This window comes from Orbicella faveolata, unplaced genomic scaffold (genome assembly GCF_042242905.1).
Source record: "Orbicella faveolata isolate gen_17 unplaced genomic scaffold, um_ofav_v1 contig_25, whole genome shotgun sequence".
Lineage (NCBI taxonomy): Eukaryota > Metazoa > Cnidaria > Anthozoa > Scleractinia > Merulinidae > Orbicella > Orbicella faveolata.
The window spans coordinates 2,697,754-2,710,098 of record NW_028301553.1 but is presented as its reverse complement, the minus strand read 5'-3'; the positions used below and the strand labels follow the sequence as shown (position 1 = coordinate 2,710,098).

The 12,345-nt window shown below is 40.1% G+C and overlaps 1 protein-coding gene across 1 annotated transcript; it reads left to right on the top strand.

The window, feature by feature from the left end:
- The first annotated feature begins 5,347 nt into the window (after positions 1-5,347).
- LOC110042188 (uncharacterized) lies at positions 5,348-11,717 on the top strand. The gene is made up of 2 exons (XM_089294708.1): positions 5,348-5,554; positions 8,493-11,717. The coding sequence occupies exon 2, from the start codon at positions 8,507-8,509 to the stop codon at positions 9,845-9,847; it is 1,341 nt and encodes a 446-aa protein (XP_089150834.1). The 5' UTR covers positions 5,348-5,554; positions 8,493-8,506; the 3' UTR covers positions 9,848-11,717.
- Positions 11,718-12,345: the final 628 nt, after the last annotated feature.

Genomic DNA, 12,345 nt, shown 5'->3' with positions numbered 1-12,345 from the left:
TAAGTGGCGCGCGCGCGCTGTTATTTACCGCTAATGGGACTGGGACGATCACAAGAGCGATGCGGGAACAAATTAAAATGCGCGGTTGAGGTTGCGGTGGGGAGAGAGGTGATGGACTGATCAGGATAACAAAACGAAAAGTACAAATTTTAGTTCGTAACTCAAGCGAAATTTCTGCTCACAGTATTAAATATGAACAAGATTATAAAAGCTGTTGGAAGCCTTTACTTTACGGTCCTTACGTCAAGTCTAAATTCTACAACCCTGTAGTTTATGGTTTTCAAACGTGCAGCTACAAAACTAGACTTTTTAAATGATAGAATTCACGAGTTTTGGTCAGAAACGCAGAGTTAATCTCTGCCAAAGATTTTTATAAATAACAAAACACCTTCTGCAGTTAATCTATGCCAAAGATATTTTTTTAATATTTTTTTCTTCGTGTCTTTGTTTGGTCCTTTTTACTTTTCTGAAATTTTTGTCTACAATAGCTTCTTAAAACAAAAAACCCTTTTTAAGTAACCAACAAAATCTTACTTTAATTTTGCTACAATATAATCAGCTACAATATAATCAGTGGGAGGCGCGGTGGCCTCATGGTTAGTGCGGTCGTCTCCGGATCGAGCGGTTCGGGTTCGAGCCTGGGGCCCGTTTCTCGAAAGTCCCGGGAACTTCTCGGGCCCGGAAAGCCATAGAAAAGTCTCGAACCTTACGATTACAGCGCTGTTTTATTCACGTATTCTTAATATGACCAGAGGTTCTCTTCATACAAGAAGTTTCAGACGCATACACCTTTTGTAGATACAGATGAACTAAAAATGGCTTTACGGGCCCGGAAAGTTTCCGGGGCTTTCGAGAAACGGGCCCCTGGCCGGGGACATTGTGTTGTGTTCTTGGGCAAGACACTTTACTCTCACAGTGCCTCTCTCCACCCAGTTGTATAAATGGGTACCGGCGAACTTAGGGACCGTTCATTTTTTATGAGGGAGAGGGGGCTGGTGGGATTTGGGAAGCACCATTTAAAAATCGCATGACCCCCCCTCAGCTTACCAATTTTTTCACGTGGCCCCCCCTTATAGCGGTCATTTTTTGGGATGACCCCCCCCAAAAAAAAATTGAACAAACAGTATTTAGATTTCAACTTTTTTAATATTTCTCTATTATCCCCCTACTTCACGTTTTGTGCTCACTGTGAAGACAATATTTACAATCCCTATACTACAGAGAGCTGTTGTTTGAAAAACAAATCAAAAGAAAGAGAAGTCAATTTCGGATCTCCTAGTTATGGCTCGCCCTGAGCGTGTGGCATTTGGCCTCTCATTGGCATCTCCCTCATCTGAATTGATGAATGCCCACAGTTTTAATGTAAAACAGATCAAATGTATAGAAGCTAAGTTGACGAAGGTCACGCAGGACATGGAAGCACTAGAAAATAAGAGCAATTATAACAGCATATTCAAGGGCATACTCAAACAGTACATCAACAAAAGGAGAAGGAAAAAAGAAAACCGCAGAAAGTCAAATGAAAGAAAGAGGAAGCGGACTGAAAACAACGTCCAACGAGTTTATGGAATCTGTGTTGGAAACCCGCTAGGAAATGATCTTCCACAATCCCTTGTGTACCCTCCTAGAACGGCCGTCCTGGAAGAGTGTATTAAAGTTGAGGATGTTGCCACGTCGTTATTTAGAAGAGATGGGCCATACATCGCACAGCTCTTGGAAGGGAATTATTTCACCAATGCTGCAAGAAGCAGAATCACCAACAACCTTGAGCGGGAAGTCAGAGATTATGTTTACACCTTCATGTACCCTGAAGAGTACACTCTGACGGAAAGCATAGCTGCTTCTTGCAGCATCGGTGAAAGAGACTCCCATAGCAGCACAAGCGGCGACGAAGAACTCGACGACAGCGAAGATGAAGATTAGTGCCAGTGAAAGTTGCATTCGAAAATAACAGTGTTAAATACTTCTTTTCAGTAGCTACAAATGCTTTTTGTCGCCAAACGTTTCTTTAAACCAGAAGGAAAGTTTGTAATAAATTTGTATCCTGCCTTCTATGTTTATTCTATAGCAATTTTTTTGATATTCAAACATTATGCCATTTTAAAGTTTTACTAAAATATTTCACGTGACCCCCCCTTTTTCCCTTATTTTTTTGGGATGGCCCCCCCTCGAAAGCCATTTTTTTTCGCATGGCCCTTCCCCCAAATCCCACCAGCCCCCCCTACCTGATAAAAAATGAACGGTCCCTTAATGCTGGGGGTAACCCTGCGATGGACTAGCATCCCATCCAGGGGGGAGTAGAAATACTCCTAGTCGCTTCATGCTACAGAAACCGGGATAAGCTCCGGCCTGATGGGCCACTTGGCTCGCATGCAGACTTTACCGTTTTTATAATCAGTCAGTTGCGCGTATTCCAATATAAAATTAACTTGACGAAATTGACAAGGATTTGTTCAAGTAATCACAAACAACTAACGGTAAGTACTACCGGTGTGACATTCTTTCATTGCTATTTTTTTCTTTTTTTACAAGTGATATGGGCAATTTTTGTCGCTGAAAACCAAGGTGACAAAACATATAAAATTGATTTGTTTGTTTGTTTTTTGTTTTTGTTTCCCTCTTTGGGGGAGGGGGGGGGCTACTTTTTGATGTGTACACCATGTTACTCGCAATTGTGTTTTGGTGTGCCTACTTGTTTCTTGTGTTTTAAATGTTTTTTTTTTTTTTTTAACTCAGCTGCCTCTACTTGAGGACTTTCGAGCTAATTGTTTCTGCGCATCGTTACTACGCACGCAAAATCATACGCCACCAATCTCGTTTCCAGAGCCCACGTGTCTTTTGGTCAGCGCCAAGACACGGAGCTCTGGAATAATCAATTTCCAGACTTCAAGATTTTAGGAGTTCCGGTTTCACGGCGCAGAACAAACCATCGATTGATCACTGAACGATTAAACGTCGTTATGAATGCCGAAAAACACAGCAGTTTACTCAACAAAGTGCACCGCAACAGTGCGCGCAAAATGACACGCCTGTCCAATTACAAGCATGACGCGTACACTGTCCAATTAACGCTCAAATCGGGCTGCTGATAGCCAATCACGTTCGAGAATTTTGTTATAGTTTTGATTAATAATGGTAATAGGACTGAGTGGAGTCCAGTTCGGTCTGTAATCATACCAGTGATTAACAAAATCGGACGACCGCGAAGCGGGAGTCCGATTTGTTAATCACGAGTATGATTACAGACTGAATTGGACGACACGATGTCCTGTTACCAATTAATCAAAACTATGACAAACTTCTCGAACGTGATTGGCTGTCAGCAGCCCGATTTGAGCGTTAATTGGACAGTGTATGCGTCATGCTTGTAATTGGACAGGCGTGTCATTTTCCCACAAAATTTCCCACAAAAGTAAAAGTTTCATTTGATAAAGAGCTTTTTATTGTCATTTTAAATATCATAATTATAAAATATGGAGAACAGCTCGCAAAATTGCTGTCAAGTCTCTTTGAAAACAGTCACCAGAGACTAAACCTCCACAATTTTACAAAGTCAGTCTCAGTCAGTGGTAACTATAGTGATTGTAATCAATGTTGTGATTGGTGGATAGTGGAGAGGACTTAAAATGATTGGGTCATGTAATTGTCCGATTACAGGTGTCCGATTATAGCCAACTGTCCGATTACACTGTCCGATTACAATTTTGCAGATTAATTTGAGCAAAATACAGCAGTTTATGCACCAATCACATTTGAGGAAATTGTAATTGTTATGATTAAAGTTAGAACATAACACGATGAAGTCTATTTAATCAGTGAGCAAGATGTCAAGAAATTAATGAATTAACGCAGCATTGTGTCTAGAATAATATAATGGAGGAGGCCGCACGATGAGAGTTAACCGGGTTATTTCTAATTAATCAATTACGATTAACTGGGTTACCGAAAAAACGTGAGTTGCCGCTATTTATGGCAGATCATTGAACTTAAATCGGGTTAACGGTTACCATGGAAATTAACTGAAGAACAATAGATTTTTTAACCGAGTTAGGTTAATTTTGAACTACCTTTCTGCGTGGTGTAACCCAGGTTTGTGGTCTCTTATCAGTGCCGTGCATTGGCTTTTTCGTGAAATGTGTCCGACATCATGGTCTGTAAGTGGAATGTTGTCACTGTGGCACAAACAAGTGCATAATCTTGTACTGAACATGGCGAGTGACAGCAACAGTTTAAAACAGTTGTATTACCGGAGCGGATTTGTAGTTTTTCCTAATAGTGTCGGCTATACCATATCAGCCAAGTTTGCAAGTAACCTTCACACTTGGACCATGGCCTGAACAGAAAGCACTCCTTCGCCTTAGAAGGGGAAATTTTAATCGACCTCCGCAAAGAACACAAGAGCACGTCAAAGGGAAGCGGCCGTTTCTTTAAAATGGCAAGAAATGCAGACGAATGAATGAATTCGTGAACAATCATAGGTGAAGTGCATTTTCCAAACATAACAGCTGTGGACCGAGAGCGTTTCACAGTTTCTAGATGCCACAATTCACGCTTCTCTATCGATAAGGATGCACCAAAGCAAGTGCTTCTTTTTGTCATAAATGAAAGAATACGCAAAGTTCTTAGTGAAAGGACTCGATGTTCATTCGGGTATAAAAGTCATGCATAGTAGGATTCCAGTCAAATTCGACGACCATTCATTCGACGGCAGTGGAGAACACTCTGACGTCCACACAAAATCAACACCATGTTCGAAAGAACTGTCTTGGAAATTCATGTATAGTGCGCATGAGAAGGAAGAGAGACTGCCTTGGCTGTGAATGTAGAGAAACTGAAGGACACGAAAACAAAGAAAAAGAATCAAGAAAATAAGACTGTAGTTCTGAAAGTCTGTCGTTTTGTTGGTTTATCCACGTCATGACATCAATTGAGTTCACCCACTTCATAATCTATTTCAATACGGCCACTCATAAAATATAACCCCGTTGTTTCGTCATAACCAACCTTTAACCGAGTTAAGTTATTTGGAAATTTTAACCAGGTTTCTAAAAAATAAAATCAGTTAACTGTGGCTGAAACCATCATATTATTCACAACGCTGCGTGAATTCATTATTTCTTCACATTTTGCCCACTGATTAAATAGAGCTCGTATTTTCCGGAAGAGAAAATAGGGGGTCCAGATGGGGGTCCAGAAGGGGTCCAGAAGGGGTCCAAAAGGGGGTCCAGTAGGGGGTCCAAATTGAGGGGTCCACGTTTTGTACCGACCCCTTAAACCTCTACTTAAACGAACGTCAGTCAAATGTGACTGTTTCTAGAACCAATCGGAATACAGGATCTCCGACAGTTGCGAGTCGCTTGATCAGACACAAACGCTTCGCTTGCACATATCACTTTCGATTTGGCTATCAGTCTGACAGTCAACCCTACTGTTTCATTTCAGTTGCCGTTTCTTTGAATCGCAGACGGAGCGACGTGCAAGATAGGTTCAAGTTCACATTCAAGTTTAAGACGTGCAAGACTTTGGAAACTACTGCTGTTACAAGGACGTTGAAGTAGGTACATCTATTAAGATTTACTAACGGGCGTATTTCCATTAAATTAATCTTTATGTAGGAGTGACTCTTCGATCTTTACACCGTATGAAGTCCACTGCACGTTTTCCTAGTACAAAATGACTTATGTTTGCTCCTAATTTACCTTTCACACAGTCGACTGTGTAATAAACTTCCTTACAAGGTCTATTTTGCAAGAATCCGTTGCCTTCGGTTACTCAATGTTGAATACTCAGAATAACAATTCCGCGAAATAGCAAGCTCCGCATCAATTATCTGATTAATTCTTAGAATTCGCTTCGATCTGGCGGCTGGTGACGCCTTGCAGACTTCGGACTGTCTCCTAACCAGTATGACGGTTTATATTACGTTAAGAACCTGAAATCTCACGTTGTTCCTTGAGAATCCGCTAAATTGCAGTTGTGCCTTCCAGATTTTCGATCTACCTTTCACACAGTCGACTGTTCAATGAACTTCCTTAATTACTACAGTCAAACCTCCGATTCCGACCACCTCTCGTAAGCGACCACCTCTCCTCAGCGACCAGCTTTCCAAAATACCAAAAGTTTCCAAGTCAAATCACTGTATTTGGAACCTCTTTCAAGCGACCATCTCTCATAAGCGACCGCGATCACTTTTAGAGCTAAAAGTTTGAAACTTTCCTTTGTTTTTATTAAACCTCCCGTAAGCGACCGTTTGACAGATAATGGAGCGAAAAATGGATATTAATTTGGTGTAGCATTATCGTATTTCTTGCCAGTACAAGAAACAGAAATTTCTCAGTGGGAAGAACCGGACTTTTTTCTCGAAATTGATATCTAAAAGAAAACATTGCATCGGCACTGGCGCATGGGTTAAGTCTTGGAAGTTACCATATTCTAATGAAGAAAAATTTTGATCCGTGATGGTCTAATTTCTCATATACGACAACCTCCCATAAGCGACCACCTATGCTTGACATTTTGGGTGGTCGCTTACGGGAGGTTCGACTGTAAGGTCTATTTTTAAGGAATCCGTTGTCTTCGGTTACTCAATGCTGAATACCCAGAATAACAATTCCGCGAAATTGTCCTGACGTAAGAGCAAGCTCCGCATCAATTATCTGATTAATTCTTAGAATTCGCTTCGATCTGGCGGCTGGTGACGCCTTGCAGACTTTGTGCTGTCTTCTAACCACGATGACGGTTTATATTACGTTAAGAACTTGAAATCTCACATTTGTTCCTGGCGAATCCGCTAAATTGCAGTTGTGCCTTCCAGATTTTCGATCCACTGCAGTAATGATAATTGTTCGTGAAAAATCATGAAGTTGATGCTGACAATTTGGAACTTTCTATAGGTCGGAAAGAGGGCGGAAGGCACTTTTGCCAGCTCAGTCACATGTGACCAATATCGGCAAAACGAAATAAAAGTTCGAGATTTTTGTGAAATCTACCTGAAAAAACACACAATAACTAAAAAAAATAATAATAATATCATACACTTGAAATAGTTTATACTTTTTAACTACCGATTATTTTTGTATGAAACAAAGTTTCACAGCTTTCTGTTTGCGATGTACAAAGGAAATACCTATGGGAGAGCAAACTAGTTCCAACATAGGATGAGTGATCAAGCTCATGCCTAAAACAGCAAGAGAATTTTTTATTTTTCCAAAGCGCAGCATCATACAATTGAAATTAAGAACATCCCACTCGTCTAGCGATGTGATATTTCTATTTCATTTGTTTGATTCGCCATTTTTTTGCTCGCCAATGTGCTCTCTTCGATTTACTACGAAAATCTTGAATTGTCCGCTTTAGCAATTACACTGTAAGACACAATTTTAGCGCGTCTCCTTAATCTAACTTCAGGCATTTCTGATGAATTGTATTCTTCATATTCCTCCACGCCTCTCCACGTCTTACTACACGCCTCTTCCTCTTAGTTTCATCCTGCCCCACCTTGAGTACTGTTTTTCAGTGTGGCATTTTTGTGGGTCAAGAAATATGGATAAATTAGAATCACTAAACAAACACATTTTACGCTTATTTTAACCGACAAACACTCGGACCTCAAACCGCAACTATTAGCTAACCCGGGAAAAACTTCACTCTACAACAAGCGTATACACAGCATGCTGTCGATATGCTACAGTGTCTAAACTTAACCCACGTTTACTCCACGTTTGTTTACTCCACGTTCTATCACCTTCTCTCTACGTGGTAACAATATATTGAGTCCTACTCAATCCATCGACTACCAAATATGCATGATCCTCACTCCTTTTGCTACTTAGCTGCTAAGACCTGGAACTCATTACCGGATTCATGCAGAAAGCAGGAAACTTTGACATAGTTTGAGAATGCTATCGATAAAATGAACTTTGCACAATGACCATGCTTGTCTATCTAATACATTGATTATTGTTTTTTGTACAGCTGTGACTCCGCTTATCTATTTACACATTGATTAAGTCCTCTATTTGTGTTTGTTTTCGAGGATTGCACGATTTTTCCTTCTCGAAGATCTTAGCTAATTTGTAGCTACCTACAAATTCGAGGATAAATAAAGCTCATGTATGTATGTATGCATGTATGTACGCCGACGGTGGTGTCGATATTTGAACGAAAGGCATTTTGCTACAAACACATCTTGAATTATTTGCTTTGCCATTTTAACACACTGTGATATATAATTTCGTTACTGTGTGATACGGCATGTTATAACCCCTTGTGTAAACTGAAACGCAACCCTAGTCCTAAAATATACCGGTCCGTGAGAAAACGAAATAAAGTTTGTGAATACAAACTTCCAATAACTTACATGAGAATTTATCGAATGAGGAAGGGAAAAATCCACTCCGCGAAATATCCCCTATTTAAAAAAGTCATTTGCCCGAGCGAAATGCCATTTTGGTTCTTGTTTCAGTAAGGTTCTAAATTTTGCCAATTTTCAGGTGCGTTGACCATCATGCCATGGTTTTGGAATTTTCGAATACCACCCTACATAGTTCTTTTGGGTGACGTTGGCACTGGCAAGTCTACCATTGTAGAGAAACTGACAGGAAAAAAAGGCAGGAGTTCAGATGCGAACGAGAGTTTCACGAAGACCTCGAGAGCTTTCTGGGTCCGGGACGGCAGCCTTATCGTATCCGATACACCCGGCAGCAACGCATTGAAAGATAAACTGGACCACAATATTTGGATAGCTGGGGCACTGAACTACAGACCCGTCTCAAGAATATTCATTGTTGTCAAGGCTGAAACTCGTATTGATAATGTGGTCGACAATGTTCGCAAATATGCAGATCGTTTCCTGGAACTTCCCATGGACGTGGTAGGGGTTCTTGTCACGCACATGGATATGGTGGACTGGACAGAGGAGGACTTCACATCGCGAATAGAAGATGAGCTTGGTATCGACACCGTTGTCTTTTCCAGGATCAACACGAAGGGTGACACACTACTGCAAAACATACGTAAGACTTGCACGAAAGAATATAACCTGACAGTGAACAGTGAAAACTTTTTTAAGCTCTTTAAAATTCACAACAACCATAGGAAGATTCTACAGTCCACCAGCGATGAAGTTGAGAAGTTTTCAGAAAAAAAGAAGGCTTTTGATGAGGCAAGAAAAGGTTTCATTGGAAAGGACCTGGTTGACCTTGTCTTTGAGTTCCAGGCATATATGACAGATGAAATTGTCCAAGCCCAGATGAGGATGTCCGAGAAGAACAACTTTACCTTTCATGGTGATGGTGCAGCCAATGAGGCTGGTCACGTTGCCAACATGGTAAATCAACTCCGCATGGTACTGTACGATATCAGAACAGAATGTCTTGGATACCAGAGTGAGCATGGTGTATCTGAATTGCGAAGATGTCCGTACTGCAGTACAATTTGGACCAAGGTGGAAGGATGCGAAGGTGATACAACCTGCGGAAATCGGCCATCAACTGTCAACGACTTCAGAGATTCAGCATACGCGGTTCTGGGCACCTTCTCGTTTAGATGGCTTAGTAATGGCAAGTGTGAGATCAGCAAGAGCGGTGGTAAGACCGTGAAAAGCGTGAGGCCGAGTTCTTCATCATTTATTGGATGTGGAAAGTCAATCAACTGGAAACAGATGCCAACCGTTACGGTCCCTTCTGAATTCAGTGAAACGGTAAAGGTTGGAACAAGCGATATCAAGGTCCTTCCACCAACTGCATCGGGGTTCAAAGAACAGCTGTCTGACAAGATAGGTGCAGCGCAAAGAGAGCTGAATCTACCGGAGAGACCATCTCCGTCTGAAGCAAATCAGAACATATAGTATGACCTCTGTGACGTGCTAAAAGGATCCTCTGCCTTTTTGAAATACTCCAGTTACGAACATTTTGATATGATTTCATTAATGAACAATACAATTGAACGGGTTTAAGGTAGCTTTATAAAGTTTGTAAACTAATTTGTGCAGTGTTAGAAATTGATGAAGTCGTGTAGCTCACTTTAATTATGTCGATCAAAGTTAGAGGCCAAAACCCCTTTAATAGTTGGAAAAAAGTGTCTGTAGCTACAGGATCAGATTCAGTAATTGTTTAAGCTTCAAGAAAACTATAAATACAGCCTATGTCATCATGCCATATACAGCAAAACATGTAATGGGTGGATAACCTTCAGGGAATTGGTCAATGTACAGGTATAACAGAGGTGCCCGTTAAATCAAAGGTCTCTTACGCCCAAGCTCTCCTTAAATGCTGGATAGAGTTTTCCTTGTTACAGCTTGCATGCTGTAATAACGTAGAGACTAATACAAAACTCGTCATATAAAGGTTTTTAAAAATCACATGAAAAGCAAAAACAAGAATTATATGGTGAAAATCTCCACTGTTTATCTATGCGAAATGGTCGTAAAAGCAACAGACTAACAGCAATTTTTAAAAAGGAAACAACATTTTTCAATTTACAAGACATGTTTCTATGCGAAATGCATTTTAATTTTGTTATACGGAAGGAGCGCTAGTCATTTGCTTTTCCACAAAGAAGAGATCGAAATAATGGGAACAGGGAGTACTCTAAACTAGTCGGCTACAAGGAACGAATGACAAGAATCAAAGAATCAACTGTCCCTTAATTCGGGAATTCGGTATCGTTAAGTGTCCGTTTCCCCAAAATAGAGGCTTGGACAGCTTAAGACTTGAGAAGTGCGGCTCACTTAATACAGGGTGAACACTCGGAACATTGGATGACTTCTTATAATTAATACTGGTTTGATTGTACCGTCAAATATATTCAAGTCGACAATGCTTCAAAGATGCTGCACATTTTGGGTATGTAGTGGCCAAAATTTAAACTGAAAAGATAACGGTGGTTCTGGCCATCATGTAGTAAAGTCAGTATCAATCGAAAAAATCCGTCAAATCATCAGATTCGTGTCAAATCCTAAAATGAGTTAAGAAACTTACTTTGCATGTGATGTAGAGGTTGTTACCGCTGCAATAATTAGGGTATCTGGATACAATCAACTTTCATTTCGTGATCCGTCATATCTTTCGTCTTAAAGTGCTAGTTTTAAAGTAGATCAAAGAGAAAGGAGTACAAATCTCTTAAGGACTTAAGGGTTTACCCTGAAACGTTGGTAAGTTAATACTTTCATTTTTTGTTAATATTAGTTGATTAAGGTGATAGTGTAGTTTGTTTACCAAGTATGTCAAAAAGTATAATCGTGTAACAGGGGGTTGGGGGAGTCCTAAATAGTGAGGTCATGGGAACTTTGGAATAATTTGCCGTTAGAAATTAATAGACGTAAGGATACTTTTTCTGCTTTAAGAAGAGTCTATGTAATTCAATGTTTCAAGAACAACTCAGTTGAAATCATTTCATAATTTAGTTTAATAGATCTTTAACTTGTTTCATATATATATTTATAGTTCATAGATTTTAGATTTTGGACGTCATTTCGTTATTTTGTACTCTATCTTGTCAGTTTTAGGAGGGCCAAAATTTCATTGGCTTATAGCTATTTAGGGTTGCCCTTGTTAAATGAAATGTCTACTAAGTTTTGCGATTTATACAGTTAATTATTCTGGCGTTTAGAACTGCTTCTGTACATGATAACAATTTAGCTTTTTGTACTTGTAATTTCAGTCAAACTTGTCTCATGGACTCAAAGCAATCAAGGAAATAAATCTAAATTAGAGTGACTGGTCATTTTCCTATGTTTTACAGTGGCCTGTGTAGTGTGCGTGTAACGATATTAACTTTCCGTGACTAAGGATTCCGCAGTCTTGGCCCAGTTCGAGCCTGGGGTACGTTTCTCTCTGGGCGTTTTCGGGTGCCACAATTTCCTCTGTGTCTTTAAAAGACATGAAACTTTGCAAATTCCTTATTCTTGTCTTGAAAACAAGCGAATCGAAAAGAACCGACAAGCTGTCTCAGGGCTTTTGACGAAACAGGCCCCTGGCAACCTACATGGGTTTCAAGTCTGTTAAGAGGTAGGGCCGAAATCTTGCAAATCATCAGATTCTTCCAGTCGTACCTGATTGGTAAAGTTAGCATGGTTACCGGCATTGTATGCTTTTCAGCAAGATGAAGATGTGTTCGCAACAGGCTTGTAACAAGTCTGTTCACGAGCTGTAACAATGTTGTTGATTTGAATTGATGATGAATCATGATGATGAACTGCTCTGTACTGAGATCCTAGTTGTCGGAAAGCTGTTATTGACCAATTAAGAGAGAATCAAACACCGTGAATTCTATGCTTGTCTCATAATTTTCACTTTTTTTAGCCCAGAATTGGTACAGTTAAAGGTACAGTGTGAAGTGTACCTA

Coding starts and splice junctions, on each gene's coding strand:
- LOC110042188 (XM_089294708.1), top strand. CDS start 8,507: ATGCCATGGTTTTGGAATTTTCGAATACCACCCTACATAGTTCTTTTG.